General features: G+C 44.7%; 1 protein-coding gene across 2 annotated transcripts in view; it reads left to right on the top strand.

Annotated features, from left to right (window-relative positions):
- ARHGAP42 (Rho GTPase activating protein 42) overlaps positions 1 to 24,751 on the top strand; it is a 664,758-nt gene that overhangs the window by 620,280 nt on the left and 19,727 nt on the right. The window contains exon 21 of one of the 2 annotated variants that reach the window (XM_086935288.1): positions 23,850 to 23,961. In XM_086935288.1, the coding sequence (XP_086791414.1) occupies positions 23,850 to 23,961 (112 nt within the window). Of the gene's footprint in view, positions 1 to 23,849; positions 24,007 to 24,751 lie in introns of both variants that reach the window. The other variant, XM_086935287.1, reaches the window with a different exon arrangement.

Below are 24,751 nucleotides of genomic sequence, written 5' to 3'. Positions count from 1 at the left end.
TATTGTTCTAACTCGCCTTTTAGGGCCTGTTTGTAAGCTTTTAATTCATGGCCGATGCCTTTTTTTTGTGGAAGTTGGTTTTCCCATTTGCAATTACATCCCTACGTAGAGTTAATGAGCCACAGACTTTGTCAGTTGAAGAACATTTTATACAAGAACACACAGACTGAGTGGTACTTGCAACACGCCCATGATTTTTGCCTGAAGTAGTGTATGCATTTCACGCTAATGAGTCCCAACAACTACTTTATTTCTTCCCACAACTGCAGACGCTTGTAACAAGAGCTCTACATCATTTAGATGTTAGAAGAGTCAATGTAATTTATAAAATAAATTACTTTGACCGTACTAAGATTATTAGGAAAACAAAGCAGCTATTTGTTTTGTTTGTTCAACCACACATTGGCAACTTAGGGCTAGATGTAGGTAAATTAGATTTACCGATTTTAAATTACCGAATTTTACCGATTCGGTAATTGAAAATCGGTAAATCTATGGTGTCGACATGTAGGTATTCCAGATGTGCTGGAATACCGAATCAGATGTTTTCAGTATTTACCGATTCGGTAAATACCGAATCGGTAATGCCCATTCATTCCTATGGGCTTTGAAACCCATAGGAATGAATGGGCATTACCGATTCGGTATTTACCGAATCGGTATTTACCGATTCGGTAAATACCGAATCGGTAAATACCGATTTTGACAAGGGTGCAGGGGGTGTCGATTTGACACCCTCTGGAACCCCCAAAACAGGCTCGGGTGCCATGTGGCAGGCATACATGCCCTAAGGGCAGGTCTGCCTGTCACATGGCATAGGTGTGCATGCACACATGTGCATGCACACCGGAATCGGTATTTTACAATCAAATTGGATTTGATGGTAAAATACCGATTCGTTGAGGCTCCTGGGACTCTGACGAGTCCCACCCACATATGGGTGGCGCAGAATCGGTAAATTTACCGATTTTTAATTTTACCGAATCGGCAAAATTACCGATTCGGTAAAAAAGTGCCCCCTACATACCATTTACCTATTTACCGATCGGTAACGGCCGAAAATACCGATTTTCGGCCGTTACCGACCGACCTACATCGGGCCCTAAGTCCAAAAAAAGCAGGCATGCATAGTGGACTGTATGAAGCATTCATGTTTGTTACACTAGAGTTAACCAAACTCATAGTAACCACTACCCCTAAAGCTCATTTTACTAATGGGAAAACTACCACAATGGCTTTTGTAGGGAATAGCTCACTAGCAGACATTTTGTATAACTACTCCTTGGTCCTCTACCCCCCACGTTCGCTACACACTACTGTGTGGACAAAAAAGCCCTACAAGAAGCACTATTCAAACAAAGTTGCACCTTCTACTACTGCTTGCAAGCCACCACATGAAGGGAATGGTTTCTGCTCTTTTGTCTGTGCAAAGTATGCTGCGCAACAACCTGTTTGCAGCTTGTAGAGCTGTCGATTCACATGCACATTTCCCTCCTTCCCTGATGCGAGCAAGTGGCGGGACATCTGGTATTCATAACATTGGCCAGTTATATTCATATTCTATGTTTTTACGCGAGGTTCACCGACATCATAATGCTTTCCACTAACACATGCTTGAAGGCAAAAACACAGCCTGAGGTTGAGTCTGTATCCTGGTGCATGGTGAGTTTCAGAGGATGTATCGCTACTCACCTTGAAACATATGGCCGAGATACCCGCCACCCCCTCTCTACACAATCCCCAAGAATTGGGAAACCGGAAACAGTTCTTGAGCTTTTGGAAGGCGGGAAGGGAGTCACCCTTCCCGGCCGTATTTATTAAAATATGAAACAAAAGAAAACATTAAAATAACAGTTTCATATAATGTACAATTTCATTTCCACATTACGATGTTTGGCTAACCTTAACAGATCTCTAATACAAAGGTTCTCCTAGCCGAACTAACATCCTACAAAACATTTGACTTGAAATTGTACATCCTAACGTTAAGGGCCAACGGCAAGGTCGTAACCGGTGTCAGATCCCTAAACCAGAAATACCCCCCTCACTTGTGAGAGGAGCGACCGCACAGAGGCGTACCTCAAGTGCATCTACCAATTTCCCTTTGTACTTGACGGGGGCCCCAATAAACTCGACGCCATTTAACGGTCGTTCGAGGACTCGTGTGAGGTGTCTAAAAAGGTAGCTTAAACCCCCTCCCGCACCCCACACAACTTACCCATCTGCCGTCGCAGATGTCCTGGCCCCGGGAAATTCCCCAGGAGGGGCCGTAGCCCCTCCTATCCAGGAAGGGGCCTTGACCACCTTTCCTTTCCTTCCGGCGGCCTCTCCTTAGACAGGACCGCCTCCCCGTTGAGGGGCCAATTGGCCACCTCCCCCGCGCGCTCCCATCCGTAATGGGTGACGCCCCCTCATAGGGATCTTCGAATTACTGCTCACCGATCATGACCTTACCGCCCGACCAAAATAAATACGACAGTTCTACCTACGTTACTAAGATTTACAAAGCAAAACAATATTTATTATCAAGCGTAAATACTGATCAATCCTTGTTCAAAATTACTTTTATTTGCAAAACATAATGAAAAATAACCAATCTTTATTGCATCTTTAAGAAATTTCACGACAATCATCACAACCTGTAAGAAAACAGAGAAAACAAAAAGATACTATATCAACTGTATTCACAACGAATCGCTGTCCTCAGGGGCTGGTGGGTGGGTCAAAATTGCTCTTCGTTCCGTCTCGAGCTCACGTGCAGCGGGGAGGTGCAGCTTCAGAGCACAGGAACAAGAGGATGCTTTCTTGGCTTCCGCTCCTTTTATCCGTCTTCAGGGTGGGCGTGAACCCGCCCCCGCCTGCCTCCGAGGGCGTGGCCGGCCGCGTTGGTGTCTAGGCCAGCCCACTCTAGGGCGGGAAAAAGGCGCGCCCCGGCTACGCCGCTTCGGGCATACCAGCCGAGACTCGCCTCCCGCCCAAGATGGCTTACCGGGGGGATCGTGGTACTCCACCATACGTTCGGGGGGACCGATTGGTCGCCCCTTTCCATATGGCCGAGATACCCGCCACCCCCTCTCAACACAATCCCCAAGAATTGGGAAACCGGAAACAGTTCTTGAGCTTTTGGAAGGCGGGAAGGGAGTCACCCTTCCCGGCCGTATTTATTAAAATATGAAACAAAAGAAAACATTAAAATAACAGTTTCATATAATGTACAATTTCATTTCCACATTACGATGTTTGGCTAACCTTAACAGATCTCTAATATAAAGGTTCTCCTAGCCGAACTAACATCCTACAAAACATTTGACTTGAAATTGTACATCCTAACGTTAAGGGCCAACGGCAAGGTCGTAACCGGTGTCAGATCCCTAAACCAGAAATACCCCCCCTCACTTGTGAGAGGAGCGACCGCACAGAGGCGTACCTCAAGTGCATCTACCAATTTCCCTTTGTACTTGACGGGGGCCCCAATAAACTCGACGCCATTTAACGGTCGTTCGAGGACTCGTGTGAGGTGTCTAAAAAGGTAGCGTAAACCCCCTCCCGCACCCCACACAACTTACCCATCTGCCGTCGCAGATGTCCTGGCCCCGGGAAATTCCCCAGGAGGGGCCGTAGCCCCTCCTATCCAGGAAGGGGCCTTGACCACCTTTCCTTTCCTTCCGGCGGCCTCTCCTTAGACAGGACCGCCTCCCCGTTGAGGGGCCAATTGGCCACCTCCCCCGCGCGCTCCCATCCGTAATGGGTGACGCCCCCTCAAAGGGATCTTCGAATTACTGCTCACCGATCATGACCTTACCGCCCGACCAAAATAAATACGACAGTTCTACCTACGTTACTAAGATTTACAAAGCAAAACAATATTTATTATCAAGCGTAAATACTGATCAATCCTTGTTCAAAATTACTTTTATTTGCAAAACATACTGAAAAATAACCAATCTTTATTGCATCTTTAAGAAATTTCACGACAATCATCACAACCTGTAAGAAAACAGAGAAAACAAAAAGATACTATATCAACTGTATTCACAACGAATCGCTGTCCTCAGGGGCTGGTGGGTGGGTCAAAATTGCTCTTCGTTCCGCCTCGAGCTCACGTGCAGCGGGGAGGTGCAGCTTCAGAGCACAGGAACAAGAGGATGCTTTCTTGGCTTCCGCTCCTTTTATCCGTCTTCAGGGTGGGCGTGAACCCGCCCCCGCCTGCCTCCGAGGGCGTGGCCGGCCGCGTTGGTGTCTAGGCCAGCCCACTCTAGGGCGGGAAAAAGGCGCGCCCCGGCTACGCCGCTTCGGGCATACCAGCCGAGACTCACCTCCCGCCCAAGATGGCTTCCCGGGGGGATCGTGGTACTCCACCATACGTTCGGGGGGACCGATTGGTCGCCCCTTTCCATATGGCCGAGATACCCGCCACCCCCTCTCAACACAATCCCCAAGAATTGGGAAACCGGAAACAGTTCTTGAGCTTTTGGAAGGCGGGAAGGGAGTCACCCTTCCCGGCCGTATTTATTAAAATATGAAACAAAAGAAAACATTAAAATAACAGTTTCATATAATGTACAATTTCATTTCCACATTACGATGTTTGGCTAACCTTAACAGATCTCTAATACAAAGGTTCTCCTAGCCGAACTAACATCCTACAAAACATTTGACTTGAAATTGTACATCCTAACGTTAAGGGCCAACGGCAAGGTCGTAACCGGTGTCAGATCCCTAAACCAGAAATACCCCCCTCACTTGTGAGAGGAGCGACCGCACAGAGGCGTACCTCAAGTGCATCTACCAATTTCCCTTTGTACTTGACGGGGGCCCCAATAAACTCGACGCCATTTAACGGTCGTTCGAGGACTCGTGTGAGGTGTCTAAAAAGGTAGCGTAAACCCCCTCCCGCACCCCACACAACTTACCCATCTGCCGTCGCAGATGTCCTGGCCCCGGGAAATTCCCCAGGAGGGGCCGTAGCCCCTCCTATCCAGGAAGGGGCCTTGACCACCTTTCCTTTCCTTCCGGCGGCCTCTCCTTAGACAGGACCGCCTCCCCGTTGAGGGGCCAATTGGCCACCTCCCCTGCGCGCTCCCATCCGTAATGGGTGACGCCCCCTCATAGGGATCTTCGAATTACTGCTCACCGATCATGACCTTACCGCCACAGGCCGGATAGTTGACCGGCTATCCAGACCCCCCACAACACTCCTGCCTAAAGGTCATTTCATAAAGTCTTTAGCCAGGCTATCAGGTCTCCTATGAGTAACTCGTTCCCCATCCGGGACAAATGAACACCATCCCCCGAATACATACTGTCCCCTTTAATACAACCATGCGAAATAGAATGCAGTGTACTTGAACGGAACAGTCTACTCACTTTATTATTAATTTTCCTTACTGAATGATTCAGAGCAGAAACAGAAATAGCCCCCCGCCACACTTTCCGTGGGATCATATGGGACCATGCAATTGTGCACCCTGGAACTCTTCTCGCCAACCAACTTACCGTGGAAAGCATCGCCTCAAGAAGAAGTCGTCTACCAGTGGTCACCAAATCATTGCCCCCAAGATGTACTATGACTACAGACGGCGGTGACCTTGTCCGCCCTAACAAACCCTCAATAAATGATTGAAACTGGTCAATACAGAGCCCGCCCTTTCCGTAGAAGGACACACTGTACCCGTATTCCCCAGCCACGTGAATCATGTCACCTGCTTTGAATACGTCCGCGGCACGCCTCACGTATGAGTGGCCCACGACCCACACCTCCTTTTTCACAGCCGGTAATGTCTGACCGCTGGCCCCCCGGTGTCGGGTCGACTGGACATTCCCCCCCGCCTCGTAGGCTTGCGCAACTGAAAACCAAACAAAACAAGAAGCGTGAGTACATCGTTACAGCTTCACAACATGTGCAACCGCACATACCTCTTATAACAGTTCGAGGACCAACGCCCCACACGTTTTACTTGTTCAACATTCAGACCCCTGGCTGTAGCTTCCGTAGCAGCCCCTATCCGAAAGGAATGGGTCCCAAAGTCGCCGGGGTTCAAGCCCGCGGCAGAAATCGACATTGCAAGCACCCGCTGAAACTGAAACCTCGTCAGTGGGGTGGCGTCAGCGTGTCTTAACAAGGTCCCCCCCCATGCTGCCACCCTCTGCGCTAAATATGCTTCTACGCACCCAACAGGGCACATGGCAGACCCGGGGATCCTCTGGATGATTACGCAGTCCCCGATTGCATCCTGATCGGATTTGGACTTGACAAACGAGACCGTCATCGTCTCCTCCCTCACCTGAATGTGTTCCCGGCACAGTCCCCCCATCGTATCCTGCTTGTTCTTTGCCACCAATTCGCTTACCCGCATAGCCCCATGGAATGCTAATGCAAATGCGGCTCGGAACAACACTGCTTCGTACTGGGATGAACATGTTACCGGTAGCACGGATAATAACAGGGCCAACCTATCCAGACCTATCGGGTGCCTATCGTCTACTCTGCGACCCTCAAGGCGTTGCCACCCACGTAGCGCTTTCTGCACAACGAAAGACGCTGTCGGGTCCTGGATCCCATGAGCCCTTGCCATGAAGGAAATGGCGGCCCGATGCCTCTGGGCCGTAGCTACTGACTTGCCTGCGTGACGTAAAGAGAGCAGGAATCTCACTACACACTCTTCCAGACCCCAAAGCTCCCTCCCGGCAGTACCCAAAAAGGCCCAATAGGAACGGAACGCCCCTTCATATGCCTTCCTCGTCCTGGGTGCTAAACTCTCTCCCACGAGATCTTGTAGTTCAGGGCACCGAGAGACCAGAGAGCTTCGGGAAAGGGTGCCGCCACCGGGTCCGCTGTGGGCAGAAAACCCCAGAAGGCCTGCATACGGAAACGAGAGAGCGCATCAGCCGCTTGGTTCATCACCCCCGGCACGTGTCGCGCCCTAAACAGTACATTTAGTTGCATGCACAACAACACAATTTCCTTGAGTAGTCTCAGAATCAATTTGCAACGTGCTGCCTGACTATTGATACACTCAATCACGGTCATGTTATCAGACCAGAACACCACAGAGTGACCCCTAAACCCTTCTGGCCATGTTTTCAAGGCCACCAGAATAGGGAACAGTTCGAGAAAAGCAATGTTACTCGTCAACCCGCACTCATGCCACCATGACGGCCATTTTTGAGCCGACCATTGTGTACCCAATATGGCGCCAAAACCCACACTCCCCGCCGAGTCTGTCCATAGCCCCAACTCCTCGGAAGACACTGCTGGTTTATTCCAGACAATTCGACCATTGAAATCCGCCAGGAATGCAATCCAAATGCGCATGTCCTGGCGAACCTCTGCCGAGAGTCTCGTACTATGATGTCCTTCCTTCAAGCCGACCATGGACTGTGCAATCGAGCGGGAAAAGGGGCGTGCCATCGGAATTACTCTTAGGGCAAAATTCAACTGACCAACCACCTGTTGCAATTGATGCAAGTTCACTTTCGTTGCACGAATACATGTCTCAAGGGATAACCTGAATTTTAACACTTTTTCTTTAGGTAAACGAAGACAACCTTCCACCGAGTCGAGCTCGATCCCCAGAAACTCGATCAAGGTCGAGGGACCCACCGTCTTACCTGGCGCCAATGGCACACCGAATTGATTCATTAGGACACAAAATTCATGTAAGGCCTGTCCACACTCAGAATCCCCGGCTGCCCCCAGAAACAGAAAGTCATCGAGATAGTGCATAACATGTTGAAAACCTGTCTTCCTCGTGAATACCCACTGCAGAAAACAACTGAATTTCTCGAAATAGGCACATGAAATCGAGCATCCCATTGGCATACATTTATCCATGTAATAGCGACCCTGAAACTGAAAACCAAGGAGACGCTGATCGTCTGGGTGTACCGGGAGCAACCGGAACGCTGACTCGATGTCCGATTTGGCCATCAGCGTCCCGGGCCCCAGGTGATTCAACATGGCAACGGCCTCATCGAAAGATGCGTACCGCACCGAACATACTTCCGGGTCTATCGCGTCATTCACGGAAAGACCATGTGGGGCTGACAAATTGTGTATCAGCCGAAACTCACCCGGGTCCTTCTTGGGGACCACCCCTAGAGGAGAACACACAAAATTAGCAACTGGTGGCAAATCGAATGGACCGGCGACACGACCTCGAGTCACCTCTTTCCCAATCTTTACCTGCACCACTGCCGTGTGCTGTAAGACCGACATTTGATTCTTACAGTCCGGTACCCCCTGAAAATCCCCCACTGGGATGCGGAAACCATATGAAAACCCGTTCCGTAACACCCCAGCGGAAGCATGATCTGGGTATTCGCTGAGCCAAGGAATCATTGCCATGGTATCAATCGGGGTCGGTAAAGGCGCCCCTCGGACTATATTAGACCTGTTTGGCGCCTCCCTTACCACCGTTATCACCCGTTTTGGCTCTGCACATGGACTCAGGATGGGATGGCTGCCCGCACCCCCCACACTCATGTCTGAATTTGCATGACCCCTGGGGCCTGGTACATTTGCCCCTGTTAAAATTCCAACAGATCCCCCTTTTACCTGTGTTGCCACTCGGCTTTGTGTGGAACTCGTTACCTGTACCCGTCCGAAAGGGCGTCCCAGAGTTTTGGCGGGAGGATTCCCCCCCCGTTACTCCCTACTAATGGCACCTTCAACATCCCTGTACTCTCCATTTTTTGCCAAGACACAGAGTCGTAACAATCCCAAGACAACAACGGGTTGTGTTCTTTAGCTTTTCTAAACAGATTATCATAGCAGAACCACTGATTGCCCCCATATGCCACAGAATACTCCATAATTCGTGACTGATAAATGGGTAACTCGGTCAACAACTCAGGTCTGCGCTCCCCCATGATGGAAGTAAAAATTCCCCACGCTCTGCCCCAAGTACCAATGGTCTCGTCGACCTTAAAGGCGGCCATTTTTGCGCGCCAAACACTCGGATGCATGAGCTCCTTTTGACTCTTTACATGCTCGATCTCGTAATGGTCGGTAAGCAATGAAAACATGTTTACATATTTATCCGCCCAAATCAATTCCTTGACTTCTAGTGGGACGTGCTGGGCAATCTTCTCCTTTCGAGAAGGTGCAGACTCCCCCCCCGCAATCGGCAATGGCCGCTTACCTGAAGTAGACCCCACGCTTGTCGCCGAACTTGGGCCTGCTGTACTTCCAACCGCCGGGACCTGTGGGGGAACAGAAGATGGCGTCTTCGCAGCCTCCCTAGATTCCCGCAGTTGCCTCATCACTGCCCGGGCGTCGTCAGCCGTGGCGCCCTCGCTATCGTTTCCCAACCACGCTGCCAATTGCGCCGCTAACTCAAAATTGCTCTTCGTTCCGTCTCGAGCTCACGTGCAGCGGGGAGGTGCAGCTTCAGAGCACAGGAACAAGAGGATGCTTTCTTGGCTTCCGCTCCTTTTATCCGTCTTCAGGGTGGGCGTGAACCCGCCCCCGCCTGCCTCCGAGGGCGTGGCCGGCCGCGTTGGTGTCTAGGCCAGCCCACTCTAGGGCGGGAAAAAGGCGCGCCCCGGCTACGCCGCTTCGGGCATACCAGCCGAGACTCGCCTCCCGCCCAAGATGGCTTCCCGGGGGGATCGTGGTACTCCACCATACGTTCGGGGGGACCGATTGGTCGCCCCTTTCCAGAAACACCTTAAAAGAAAAACAACTTGCAATGTCCTAGCTCAACATTAGATGGCAGTAGTCTGCACAACATTTAAATCTACAGCACTACAAACTGTACACTGATTGTTGCATGTAAATAAGATTTTGCTTTTTATCGTTTGCAAAAAGACCAAATGAAACATATGTCGCAGTGACTCCATTTATGAATTGTTGTCAGGGTTTTAATGTGTATATCACAGCGTTTAGGTTTCACTCGAAACTTTAGTGCTAAACATTTTATCACACACATTGCAAAACATATCACCTGTGTGAAACAGCCGTTTCTATTTACTGTATGGAACAGGGGTCCAAAAACTTTTATAATTGTGTTATCAAAGACTGCAAAATACAAATCTAATGTGCAGCTGGTGTTTTTAATCTCAAGTATGTCAGGCTAAGCATTTCTAAGAAGCAGAATTTTTCATAGGGATCTACTGTACTTATGTACATGTTTTTCATGTGTATGGTGTCTCCTTTGACAGTGGTTGTTCACCTTTAGACTTTTGCGGAATTCGAGGACCCCCATTGAATCATTATTGGAATTCGGGGACCCCCATTCAGTCACTGTTCGAATCCAGAGACCTTGTCCTACGCAATTGAAACAAGCATTGATCAAATACACAAAAAATACTGAAATATTTTATTTAATTCACAAATATAAGAAGATAAAAATGTAATTTTAATGGGAAGGATAGAGGTTTTCTAAATTCAATTGAGGCTGCTAATCGTCCCTATTATATTATATTTGGTGCACTAATGCTGCCCCCACAAGTCCATCTGGAATTACCAGCTTAATTTTTTGCCCCCAGTTTCAAATTACTTTACATTTACAGAATGTTGTAAAATTGTTTAATTTTCACGTTTTCTTCGTTTATATACACTTTATTCATCTGTTATTATTATATCATTTTCTAAATAGTCTCAGACTCCTGAGTCGGCATTGGGGATCACCAGGGCTCCCCAGACCACAGGTTAAGACCCACTGTCTAATAAGAATGGGATGTTACAACAGATTTTTGTTATTTTAAAGTATTAAAGGGTATGACTTGTATAAGCTAGCGTGCCTTTGTAGTTTTATTTTGACAATGAGACAGTACAATCCAAATTATGTACACTACATAGCCCTTAAAGGTACTGAACACATATGCGCTATTTTATTAAGAAGCAGTGTATGCACGATGTTTGCTTGAAAGTCACGTCGCATAAAAGTAGGCTTATTAAGTGTATAGCATTCTGTTTTTATGCAGCAATTATTTTTATTAATGATATCCGAGGAACCGTCTCTGATTCCACATGTCCGGTTACAAAAACAATTCTACAAAAACTATTTGACAAAAACCCAGAAAATTGGCTAAAACAAAGTGACTCCATTCATTGTACAACCAAACGGTGTCACCACAAATATACAATTTTTCCAATTTTGTATTAAACATTGCAAAATATATACTTGACGTACAGCTGAATAAAAGTACAAAATATAGGCTTTGGACAGCCTTACTGCACCCATGTGCCTACTAATATTCAGAGGCAATATAGTCTTGATGTTTTTTTAAGTCACATTCCTCAGACAGTTATGTTAATTGAAGTGTATAGTATTTTGTTAGTACACAATGATTCACCTTTAATGCTATTGTCCAAGACTTTGACAGTACTGGGGAAAATTCCAGCTGCCTAGTTTCAGATGGTGTCTACTACTTCCAGATGCTGCTATTGAGGAAAACAGATGTATCTTTGAGGTGGTTATGTCTCTGTAATAGATTCTAGTGGTTTCTACTGGTATGTGTGCTTAGCGGTTAAAGTCTAATGCATTTTATGTTAAAAATGCGATGTATGAAACCCATTTATTGGGCCTCAAAATGGCAGGAACTATTTATAGTTGGTACCCCAACTTTCCACCAGGGATAATTAACACTTTTCAGGCTTTCAGGAGCATCCCTCCCTGTTCCACTTTGTAGGTATAGTTTTGGTTTTCCACACTTATACAGATAACTGTTAACAACAATGTAATAGTAGAGGTTAGCTCCATAAATACCCTTAGTAGGTCCACTCAAAATATCTCCTGATAGATTTGCATCGTGCAATAAGATATGCATTTTTGTTTAATTTGAATTCCACAGCATAGGCTTAGAATTAATGCACACAATAATGGATGGAGTAAGTTCTTCCACGCAACTATAAGTTATCTAGTCTGCAGTTTGCAAAATGAGCATGTGATGCTCTGACAGTTTCTTAAGTCTCGCCTGAGCCAGTGCGCATGCAGGGCTCTGCGAGGCTTCTAGTAGGGATTTCCATCTCACAGATCTGTTCCTCATGTTGTGTTTTTTTCCGGCCATGCATTTAATTGGCCATTTGCGGAAGGCTTCTACAAAAGAAAGCACGCAAATGGCCAAAGGCTCGCGTATGTCCTGCCTTATCTTTAAATGTTCCCTCCCACAGCCTATGTGTCTCGTGAGCGCACGTGGATATCACGATTAGCCAAGAATCACAGGAGTTTTAGAAGACGCCCGAAATCCAAGATCTAACATTTCCTCTATAGTGTTCCCCTGTGTTATTACTCCTCTCTACATTCACGTTTTTGAATCGGTTTACATTGGCGCCTGAAAAACAGCATTCTAATTGTGTGGGCATTATTAATTCTGCTGTGAAGAAGCTTGCACTGCTTTGTTCTTCACTGGCGCCTGCGCCGAGTGTAGTAATTCTTATAAACTGTATAAGCAAAACGGTTGAATTTGTAAATGTTTTTCACCGTTTGACAGCAAGTTATCAACTTTAATCTTACAAACACTTTTGCAAATACATTTAAAAGGGCAAACATTTGTTTTCGGAATTTTCATGCAAAATAAATGACAAATAGCGTCCTCTAGCGTAATTTATTATTGTTGCCCTAAACTCACAATATGAAATCCAAGTTCTTTTTCCTGGAAGTATAACAATTCTTTAAAGACATTAACCACTATACTTCAAAGTAATATATATATATATATATATATATATATATATATATATATATATATATATATATATATATATATATATATATATATATATATATATATATATATATATACATATATCTATATATATATATCTATATATATATAGATATATAGATATATATATGTGTGTGTGTGTGTGAGTGTGTATATATATGTGTGTATATATATATATTGGGTGCACATGGTTAAATTAACACTACATGTGTAGTCACTCAAGATATGAATTGATTGTCAGCATTAGAACTTTTTGTATGCACTTGCACTTAATTGCATTCTGCACATAAGGTTGGTTGTATTTGCCCAAATGTGAGTATTATCATGTGCTTTTTGGAAGAGGATAGTTTGTAGATATTTTAACAACTTATTCCCAGAATTTTGTTCTAATTGCTGTACATATCGCGAATTTGTGCATAAGTATTTCCTTTATGTCTATTACCCATGTGTTTTGATGTTACCTTTATTGAACACAGTATTTAAACACTCCCATTGGTTATTTGAAGCCATGTGGTCAAGGCTGTTTCTTACGGCCGAAACACGTCATGCTGATGGGGAGGGAGGAATAAAACCACTTTAAACACTACCTTTTGGTGTCGAGAGATCTGTACCTGGAGGAGGAGAGCGTGTGGGGAGCCACACTCACAGGACTTTGTTTGTATATATATATATATGTATATGTAGGAGCAAGACGCCTTCGCGCTTCGGAAAGGCTCACCACGACACACCCCGCCCTCCGGGTCGATGCAGCTCCCGAGCAAATTCCACAGCCACTTCCCAAGAAAATGGCTAGAGTCCGACGCGTTTCGGGGCCAGAACGCCCCTTCCTCATGGACAGCCACACAAACAGGCTAATGAACACCTTCAGAATTCAAACGTAATTTATTTGAACTTTGACACCCTGAGTGGGTGTGGTTTAGCATAGGTGAGCTCACTGGGAACTCTGGTCCTTGTAGTCTTTGAAGGTGAGCAGGGATTGAAACCCTGAGTAGGCAGCATGATTTGTGACCATGTTGAAGTCCTGATTACACCCTTGAGTAGGGATGGAAACTGGCTGCAGGAATTGCAAACTTGCTTGGGGGTGTCACGCTGATGAGGCACGGTCACAAATCATGCTGCTTACTCAAGGTTTCAACCCTGCTCACCTTCAAAGACTACAAGGACCAAAGTTCCCAGTGAGCTCACCTATGCTAAACCACACCCACTCAGGGAGTGCGGTGACGTGGGCGAAATGTGGTTTGCAACATTTTCTGGCCCCGAAACGCGCCGGACTCTAGCCATTTTCTTGGGAAGTGGCTGTGGAATTTGCTCGGGAGCTGCATCGACCCGGAGGTGTCGTGGTGAGCCTTTCCGAAGCGCGAAGGCGTCTTGCTCCTACACACATATATATATATATATATATATATATATATATATATATATATATATATATATATATATATTTTGATACCAAACCAAACTTCACCATCCAAGAAGGCGCTGACTTTGTGTATCTTAGTTCAAGGGTGTTTATTTTACATCAACTTCTGCTCAGACGCGTTTCGGCGGCAACCTCCGCCTTGCTCACTAACATCTGACCAGACAAAGTAACGCTTTTATACAGGTTCAAAAATTCACATGAGTCATAGTTGTCATCCCTAATTGGCATTGGTTTGTTGCCATGGTGACTACAAGTTACACCCACCCAATTACGTGACTGTTTAACTCGTTTCTGTTATATATTAGCGTTCATATTACGTTCTATATGTCACGTTTCTTAGCATGTATTATTTAAACATTTAACATCATGTTCATATACATATTCTTAACTTTCTAAACCTTGTATTCTATGTACATCATTTATTTGTAAGCTTATACATTGGTTTACAAACCCCCGTAATACGTGACACCCTGCATGTTATCCTACGTCATAGACGATCGGGCGTATCAAGTGGGAGGTGTGTTCAACCCCTGCCCGTGATTGGTTTCACGGACCCAGGTTCACACAAATAGGCTCCGTTACATCGGACATCGGGTTGCTGGCCTAGTGGCAGAGGCAGAACATGTTGCAGTTGTTCCACTCGTCCTCGTGCTGCCGGTACGTTACCGCATTGTTTGTTAAGGTGAGCCTTCATAGGCAATTATAGCCTATATCGTTCCTATTTAACCACACGGAGAGATGTGATCCCGCGCTAGTGCGCAATGACCCTCCTATATGGGAACAGGGGTTTTGTCCCGTAAAAAGTATATTGTGTGCTAAGAACCTGTTGGGTGTATACCATCTACTAAGGGTGATATTTGACCATGTGACAGAAAATGTGATTATTTACATTTCTTTCGCGTACACTGGTATGAGATGTTACAGGGTACTGGGGAAAGAAGAGGGGAGCTGCTCTAGATATGTACACTCAGGGCTTCGTCGGCATTTAGCCCTGTGGGGATCTTGGAATTCAGCAGAATAATGTATCTGGATTCCAGACGGCGCAATGCAAGTTTGCGATTGCCACCTCTCACATTTTTTGGGACATTGTCTAGTACACAGTACGTTAGACCTTTGACATCGCCACCATGTACTTCATGGATGTGCCTCGCTACAGGGTAAGCTGGGTCCTTGTTTGTTATTGCCCTAAGATGTTGCAATACCCTAACATGCACTGGGTGAATAGTCGACCCTACATATATTTTACCACATACAGCATGTATACTGCATGGTCTGTTTTACATGTGTAGTGATCCCTCAGATGGTAGGGTTGCTTGCGAAAGGGTACTGTAATGCTCGTCGTGTTTTTGCCATGACTGCAGGCCTTACATTTTGTGCATTTTCTAAAGCCTTTTTGTGACTGGAACCAGGCTTTTTGCTTGGGTATAGCTGGGGCATTGCAGACCAGTTGCTGCCGCATGGATTTCGCTTTCCTAAAAGACACTAGTGGTCTTTCACCCACCATGTTTCCTATGGTTGTGTCATTTTTCACCAGCGGCCAGTGCCTTCTAAGTATTTTGCGAAGGTTGGCTTGATGGCGATTGAAACCTGTGATTAACCTGGGTGGTTGTCTTTCTGATGCGGAGGCCCCAGACTCCCGTTCTTTTGGAAATAGTAATTCAAGGCGGGTTTTAGAACTACACTTTACTTCCGCAGCCTTGCATGTTTTTTCAGAGTATCCTCTTTGTTTTAATCTCGTGAAGAGATTAGTTTTGGCTTTTGATAACCCCTCGTTTGTACTGCAGTTGCGAGTCATCCTGAGACATTCTGCATATGGGATGGACTGTTTTAGTGGTGTGGGGTGAAAACTGTTAGCGTGGAGGATTGTATTGCCCGCAGTGGGCTTACGGTACGTGCGTGTTTGTATTTTGTCATTTTCTACAAATAGCTCCACATCCAGAAATTGAATATTCTCCCTGCTAGCATTGCAAGTAAATTTTAAATTAAGTGAATTTTCATTCAACTGTTCTGTGAAGCTGTTAGCACTTTCCACACTACCCTCCCACAAAATGAAGATATCGTCAATAAACCGTTTATAAACAATAACATTCCTTTCCATTGTCTCTTGGTGTTGGGTCATCAGCACACGCTCCTCCCACCAGCCCATATGCAGATTCGCATAGCTGGGGGAGAAGCAAGTGCCCATTGCTGAACCTTGGATTTGCTTATAAAACAGTTTATCAAAAATAAAGGTGTTATTTGTGAGGCACCACTCCGTCATCTCCAGAAGCATTCTGGTATGTTCGTATTGGTCGATTGGTCTTTTTCCCAAAAAATGTTTTATGGCATTGAGTCCATCTTTATGCCTAATGCTGGTATACAGTCCTTGGACATCTAATGTCAAGAATACATAGTTCTCTTTCCAGCTTACATCATATACCTTTTTCAGGAAATCTCCTGTGTCCTTTATGTATGCTGGTAGATTCTTGACCTCAGGTTGGAGAAAATGATCAATAAACACACTTGTGTTTTCGAAAAGGCTTCCTATTGCTGAGATTATCGGTCTCCCTGGTGGCACTTTGTCGTTCTTGTGTATCTTTGGGATTAAATACAGTTGTGCCGTCACCGGATAATCTGTTTTAAGAAATTCAAATTCACTCTTGCTTAGCAAGCCCTTCCCTCTCCATTTGTACAGTTCGTTATGGTACCTTTCTTGGATGCCTACTAAGTGAGTTGGGTTTATCCTTGCATAATACTCTTTATCTTGTAATTGACCAAGTTATTATTATTATTATTATTTATTTTTATAAAGCGCATAGTCACCCCGAGGTATCCCAGCGCTAAAAACCCTAATTCAACAAATCTGAGGACCGGGAGCTGAGAGCAGAGGAGAGGAAGGGTGGGAAGTCAAAACAGGGGGGGGGCATGGAAGCTAGGGAAAAAGATGTGTTTTTAGCAGCTTCCTGAAGCGCAGATATTGTGGTTCAAGACGTAAGTCATGAGGGAGTGAATTCCAAAGACGGGCAGCTTGTACTGAGAAGCGTCTTCCTCCTGATCGGGCTTTCCTGAATCTTGGGGTATTGATGAGGTTTTCTACGTTAGAACGGAGGGATCTAGTGGTTATGTAAGGGGTGACAAAATTGCTGAGGACTGGGGGGCCTTGGTTATGCAACGTTTTGTGGACGAGGCACAAGGCCTTGAATTTAACTCTCTCCCTTATGGGGAGCCAATGGAGGAGTTTGAGAGCGGGTTTAGCAGATGATCTGGCCGGGGTGTTTGTGATAATCCGGGCAGCAGTGTTCTGAATTCTCTGCAGTTTATTATGGGTCGCTTCGGGAGCGCCCAGATAAATCACGTTACTGTAATCTAGTCTCGATATTATGAGACCTTGGATTAGTAATTTTTGGGATTTAGGGGGAAGAAGGGGCAGGACTTTCCTCAAAGATTTTAGAAGACCAAAGTAGGTCCCTGCTACCTTCTTTGCTTGCGGAATAAATGAGAGATCGGAATCGATCCATACTCCCAGACTTTTCACCTCTGTTTTTGGGTCAGGGGGAGGACCTAGACCGGCTGGCCAACTGTCCAGGGGGAGTGAGGTTCCTTTCGGGCCAAGTATAAGGACCTCAGTTTTCGTCCCATTTAGTTTTAGGGCTGATCTATTCATCCAACGATGGACCTGCGTAAGGCAGTTGAAGAGATCAGCTTTCTGTTGTTTGGGATGGGACAAAGACACCACTAATTGTGTGTCGTCAGCATAGCTGACGACGCTCACTCCGAATGGGGTGATAACCTCCTCCAATGTGGACATATAGATATTAAATAATGTGGGGCTCAGGGAAGAGCCCTGAGGCACACCACATTGGAGGGGCATTTCGGAGGAGCGGGCGTTCTTCTCCCAAATCTGATAGGACCGTTGGGCCAGGAAAGATGACAGCCAGGATAAGGCTGTACCTTCCACTCCAACTCTTGCCAATCTTTCGATAAGGAGTTGATGGTCAACGGTATCGAACGCCGCGCTAAGGTCGAGGAGGATCACTGCCACTGATCCTCCCCCATCCAGTAGCGCTCTGGCCTCCTCTACCGCTGCCAGGAGGGCGATGTCCGTGCCCTGCCCTGGTCGGAAGCCCATCTGGGAACTTTTTAGTTTGTTATTGGCCTCTAGAAACTGCGAGAGTTTCCTGTTGACTAATTTTTCCGCGATCTTGCTGACTCCTGGGAGTAGGGAAATGGGCCTGTAGTTCGCCAGGTTCTCAGGATCGAGAGAAGGTTTCTTCAGTAGGGCTTTTACCACAGCTTTCTTCCAGCTCGAGGGTACAACTCCTTGTTGGAGTGAGGTATTAATCAGATGAGTAAGGGAGGGGATGATAGTGGGGGCTACCTCCTTAAGGATCCGAAGAGGAGCAGGGTCCCTAGGGGAGCCTCTGTGTTATACATCTCCAGCGGCCAGAGCACAATGTTGCCTCCTTTGTCGGACCATCTTACTACGATGTCCGGCCTGGCTTTGATTTTTTCCATTAGTGCCTTGTACTTCCTGTTGTGATCCTCATTCTGTTTGTATCTCTGATTCGTGCTCAGAATGGAGAGTTCTTTCAAATCTTTTGTCACATATTCTGCAAAAAGATCCAGACCATCTTTAGGCATCGTTGGCATAAATATTGATTTGAAAAAAAAAAAATATATATATATATATATATATATATATATACATACTGCAAACCACAATGACCAGAAGGCCGTGAGAGGCCCACGCCCGTTGGGGCGGGACAATTTTATCAACAAGGAGTGCAGTTGAACTTTGCTCTCATGAAATGAAGACATGCCACTGACGAAGGGATACAAAGACTCCCGAAACGCGTTTGGCGATTCATTCTGGATGCCGGTTGTGTCTTAAGCTGCCTGCTTGCAAAATTGTCATTAAAAGGGTTTGAGCGAACTTGTGTTCTGAGGCTTCACTACAAATTGGCTACCTGTGTGGTTATATATATATATATATATATATATATATATATATATATATATATATATATATATATATATATATATATATATATATATATATATATATATATATATATATATATATATATATATATATATATATATATATATATTTTTTTTTTAAGTTAAAAAACTCTATAGATATGTTTCTTACTCATTTGTGTTCTCCCAAAAAGATTTTAATCAGCCATTTAGCTGAAAGGCATTGTAAATGAAATGTGACAATGTGTGTCTTGACCAATAACATCCTTTTATAGACAAAGCTGCTCCAATGTAGCATTACTAAAATAAACCCTTATGGACTGAAATATGCATGTGATTTAGCAGTAGAGTTCACTAGTTAAAAATGTTGCAAACCACATTTCGCCCACGTCACCGCACTCCCTAATAACTCCATCTACCATCTCAGTTCAAACACTTTGATCTACTAGTGGTCCATTTCTACTGCACCTGTTCCTCTAATATTTGGGCCAGACTGTCACTTCATGCACTCAAGTACCTCCTTAAGGTCCACCTGTTGAGCCACAGGGATCTTTGTAGATAGCTCACTGAAGACTCACCAAGCCTTTCCATCTCCAGGCCCAGCAAACTCAGCATTATGTATATATTATGAAAACCTGTCCAGTTTTTAATTTAATATATGCAACTCTTCGCCAATCATCTTCACCACCTATGCCACTTCTCTGCTGTCTGTCCACATGCACAGTGTTTGTATCATATGCACAAGCCTTGCTGGTCAATGTGCTTAGTTCATAAATAAATTAAACAGTGGTGATCGCCACTCTGTAGCTAGTTAGAATATAGTTACCATAAGAAACAAGCATTGGCATAGCCAATAGGTCTCGCCTTTGGGACCTTATAAGTATTTAGTTATGCAGCACAATATCCTTTGTAGTGTAGTTCCTATTTTCCCAATAGGCTCTGCGCATTGGAATAACATAAACAGCAGTGTAGACGTAGGACTGAGGTAATCTAGGTCTCTACTGACTATGTTAAACTTAGTTTAGGTTTGCGCCAGCTAGCTCAGAGGTCACTGGAAACTTCCTTGAATGAATAGGGAGGGATGAACTTCCCTGGCTCAGACAAGAAGGGATTCAGTTTCCGACAACCGCATAAACATGACAACCTTGCTCCGTCAGAATAAGAGTGTATCTCTAGAGTCGTGTGAAAACAATAGACAGCTATTTCACTCAGTCAGCAGTGCATACTTAGTTTCACCAGAATGCAGGGAAATAGAGAGACGGGCGTTTTCAATAAAAGGTATTATTTATTGAGCAGTCTTCTTCCTCATGCAAGAGAAATGAATTGCCACAATTGCAATACTTAAAGTAAAGTAAAGTGCGTACAGTAAAAGTAGTATTATGAAATAATACTGTAAAAGCATTGATATGGTTTCTTAGCCATATGATACTTTAAAATGGATAAAATATATACATACACAAATACATTGACTAACGTACTCAACTGGTGCTTCTAACTAAGCCTACCCCGGTGTACCTGACCTAAGCCTATTACATGGGAAGGGATGAGTAAGTAGCAGTTTAAATTAAGTTGGTTAAGATAGTTTTGCCAACAATCTGCATCAAGAATTCTCTCAAGGGTTAAGTCAGCTCCGTACCTTGGTAATAGAATGTGGGAGGTCTGGTATCTCTTTCCTTAGGACTCGATATCCCAGCCACCCGCAAGAGTAGGCTGGAAACACCGGAGCTGGATTTTCTTGGCTGGAGAAAAAGACAGCGTCTCTCAGTGCGTCAAACAGGAGGGGCGGCTTCCGTGGGCTCTTGCATCAGCTGGGCTCTCGGGCAAGTAGATGGCCGCTCTGCTCCAAACCACCGTGTGTTTGCTTAAGGCAACTGTTGGTATTTTATACCTGGAAGGTGCCGGGTTTGACGTAAGGTTGGACATAAGACGTCACTAAGAACTAACAGTTCTTTCTGGACTTCAGGAGTTCTTGTTCAAATCAAAACAAAAGCAGGGGGGATTTTCCTGGGCTGCTGGAGGCTTGGTTTGTTTAAAGAACGCGTTGTGCTTTCTAGGAGTCGATGGGAGTAGCCGTGCTGTGCTTTGGACTGCATGGGCTATTACTGAATATGGATCTGATTCTTATGCCTTTATCAGGATATTATTGATTATAACCTCACAAGGTCATAAATCGGGAATATTAAATTAGGGTCCTAGATATAAACACAACACCTTGGTGCAACAACATCAACTGTTGCATGGCTAAACACTTATAAGGTCCCAAAGGCGAGACCTATTGGCTATGCCAATGCTTACATAAACTGTGACTTGTGAGTGTTACATAAATGTAGATAATGATGAACCAGGCAATAGGAACTCAAGTCATGCGGTCAGCTTTGATTGAATACATTACATTGAAGGTGCCTTTTGCTTTTTGTTCTCTAATGTCAAATTTAAAAGCGTTAATGACAAACCTGGAACAGAGTTGATCCCCTGAGGATTTTTCGCTTCTCAACTGGACCTGTTTAACAATTAGTTTTGATATTCAATAACAATTCAGTTTATTGAAAGATGTGAAGGAGTTACATAAAGTAAAATAAATGATTAGAATCAGTCAATTAGTCAACATATAACAGCATGATGCCCAGTCAGATGAAAGTGCAGTTAATGATCAAGCAGAACCAAATATAGTCCAGCCCTAAGAAATAAATCAAAATTATAAATTGAGTCATTTCCTAAAAGTCAAGTGAGAGTTAGCCTACACCCTCTGTAATTGCCTTCTTTTATAATACAAAATACAATTAAATGCTTACATGAATACAATTATGTTAGAATCACACAAGTTGAACACATCAGGCTGTTGAAAGAATTGGTTGTATGTCAGTACAACGCATGCTTTTACCCCGCATGCCATTACAACGCGGGGATTACAACGCAAGTCGTTACAACGACTTGCGTTGGGGGGCGCTGGATAGTGGAATAGTTAATTTTCTATTCCAACTCCAGTCCCCGTGGATAGTAGGGAAGGTGTTGGATAGAAAATTAAACTATTCCCTATCCAACAGCGCCCTCCAGGGAAAGTTGTTGTAACGGCTTTCGTTGTAATCCCCGCGTTGTAATTGTAGCGCGGGGTAATAGTTGCGTCGTAAAGGATGTTCCCCGAAAGAATTATACCATTTCTGAAATCGCATTTGTCCATACTATCCCACAAGTTCGCATAATGCAGTTCCCGTACTTGGTGCTCCTTAGGCACCACATTAGTTAGTACAAATATTGTTACATTTTATAACAAGCATTAGAAATGCAAAACGTCTTGCACTTTTTTGAGTTAGAGCTATTGGCATAGCTCAACAGCTACCGGACAGAAATTCTCACTTTGAAGGTGCCAAACAGAGCATTGCTTCGTGAAACGGCCTGAAAGCATCTAAAACAATGTTGATAGCCTACAAAATAAAAAGGCACATCTAGATGACCAAGAGGAACCACAGACTTATTGGGATGGCCAACACAAGCAAACAATGAGTGAAATCTCCTGGGCGTGACCCAAGCACGCAAAGGCGGAAGAATCAGACCCAATGCACCAATAACAATAAAAACCCTGTATTTCTAAATGGCACAATAACGAACAAATGGCAATTCATGGGCATGCCAAAAGCCGATAGAGGAGATAAAAAAGGGTCTTGCAGACAGTGCATGCGCATGCCTTGGTTCAACCTAAAAAGGCAGGTTCTCATTGGAATCACACTGTGGTCCAAATAGGTGAGGCGCTGGGAACAATGTGCTCCAGAGTCCCAAAGGAAAAAAACTGTCTGCACCTGGGAAAGTGACATTATATCTCAAGACATTGTTTACAAAGCTGCTAGTTCAGAAATGGTCTGTTTGCAGATTGAGACGAGGCCTACATTGACTAGCATCAGCATAAACATAATTCACTTGACATAATATCTTAAATCCAGCTAAATGTTTATTTTCTTACATAACCCTAAAGTTATTGTGCATACAATTATAAAACCATACATCAACATCACCTTTCATGTTTCCTTTTCCTATACAATTTCTTTCCTCTATGTTGAAGCCCCATCCCTCACTGTGTTCTCTCTCAGCTCCGCATCCCAGAATCATTAAGAATGTACAGGCTGGTTATGCTGTTTCTATGCCTTACATCTCTTTTTCTTTAAGATGAGAGAAATAATAACAGTTGGTAATATATAAGCCATATGAAGGACAGCAAAATGTTTATCTTATGTAACTCTGTATTCCTCAAACTAGTGATCTCTCCCTGGGAGGAGAGATGTGACAGCCCCCAAGTGTGCCCAGATATGTGCACTGCCGGAATAAAAAAGTGTCTTCAGACTCCCCTTTCACAATCTAACTTATGACAAACTGACATGCATATAAAATAATAAGGATTTGTTGAGGGGTAATTGAATTCTCTACTTCACCAATAAGTGACCAAAGACAGTAAAGAAAGTATCTCTTTACTATTATGTCTAGAATCAAGACTCGTGCCTTGAATATAGTATATCAGTGTGCACCACGGTTAATGATGTACTGCAAGAAATTAGCAAAGGAAAGACCCATAGAAAGGATATCCTACGCTCCTTAAATATTCCCAGCCCTGAAGACCATCTGCTAGGGAGTACCACAGGAGATACAAATGCTCTTACTGATAATGCACCATCGAAACACCTTATTGCGACTGTTTTTAAATAAACTCTAGTGAAATGTCATTTGAATGTCTCTGTAATCTTACCTGAATTTAGTTCTCAAATGTTTAATGCAATATCCACATTCACCACTGTTGCAATGTTTTATTTAGGCATGAAAAGCCGCAGTGGATCAGTTAGGAGTTTAGCAGCCATGGATCTCAAAGACACACCTCAAATTCCTGCCAATCCTGATCTACCACCGAAAATATCCAGGAGACCAAGGTTAGACACAGCATCGAGCAATGGCTACCAGAGGCCAGGATCAGTGTAAGCCGTTTAGAATTTTTAAAACCATTCCGAAGTTGCTGTGATTCAAAAAAGAAAACGAATCTATTTCTTCAAGGTTCTAATTTATTTTCTTTTTGTGCTTTGGCTCTAAAATGTACTTTGAAATCTCACCCAGTGGTCTGCAATTTTTAAAACGTAACTTCCTTTAAATGTGGGTTTTGCACAATGGCCGAAAGGTGCACTACTTCTCCAGTGCTTCTGTCGGCCATTGATCATCACTGGGGAGGCATATAAAGGACCCTGTGGTGCTGGGTACCAGAGGCAGCCCTGGGCTGCTCAGGAAGAGATTCCCAAGCAGCTTTTTTTCTCTTTGCTGTAATGACATTAAGCGTGCAGGTTGCGCTGACGTCACTATAGCAAAGTGAAAGTAAAATGAGCCAATGGGCTCATTTTACTTTCCTCACATAAGTGCTTTTGTTGCACATCTCAGCCCCTGAGCACTGATTGCTTCCGGAGAGGTATCTTTGGGAAGGGCAGAATCTCCTCTTTACAATTATATCACTACCCGGTATATCCACGCTTGGGGATCGCCACAGGAGAGTGATCCCCAAGCAGGGATCCACACACTAGGCCCCAGGGACACAGAGGAGGGCACATTATGTAAGGGCTTGTGCTCCCATACCAACCCCAATTATTTCAGTCTTTCTGCACCCCTTTGGGGGCAGATGAGGTGATTACCTCCAATCTTCCCCCGAGGAGGGTAAGGGGCAAATGCTGAAAGACC

This window comes from Lissotriton vulgaris, chromosome 8 (assembly GCF_964263255.1).
Source record: "Lissotriton vulgaris chromosome 8, aLisVul1.2, whole genome shotgun sequence".
Classification (NCBI taxonomy): Eukaryota; Metazoa; Chordata; class Amphibia; order Caudata; family Salamandridae; genus Lissotriton; species Lissotriton vulgaris.
The sequence above is the reverse complement of the archived record's forward strand: the minus strand, read 5'-3'. Positions and strand labels throughout refer to the sequence as shown.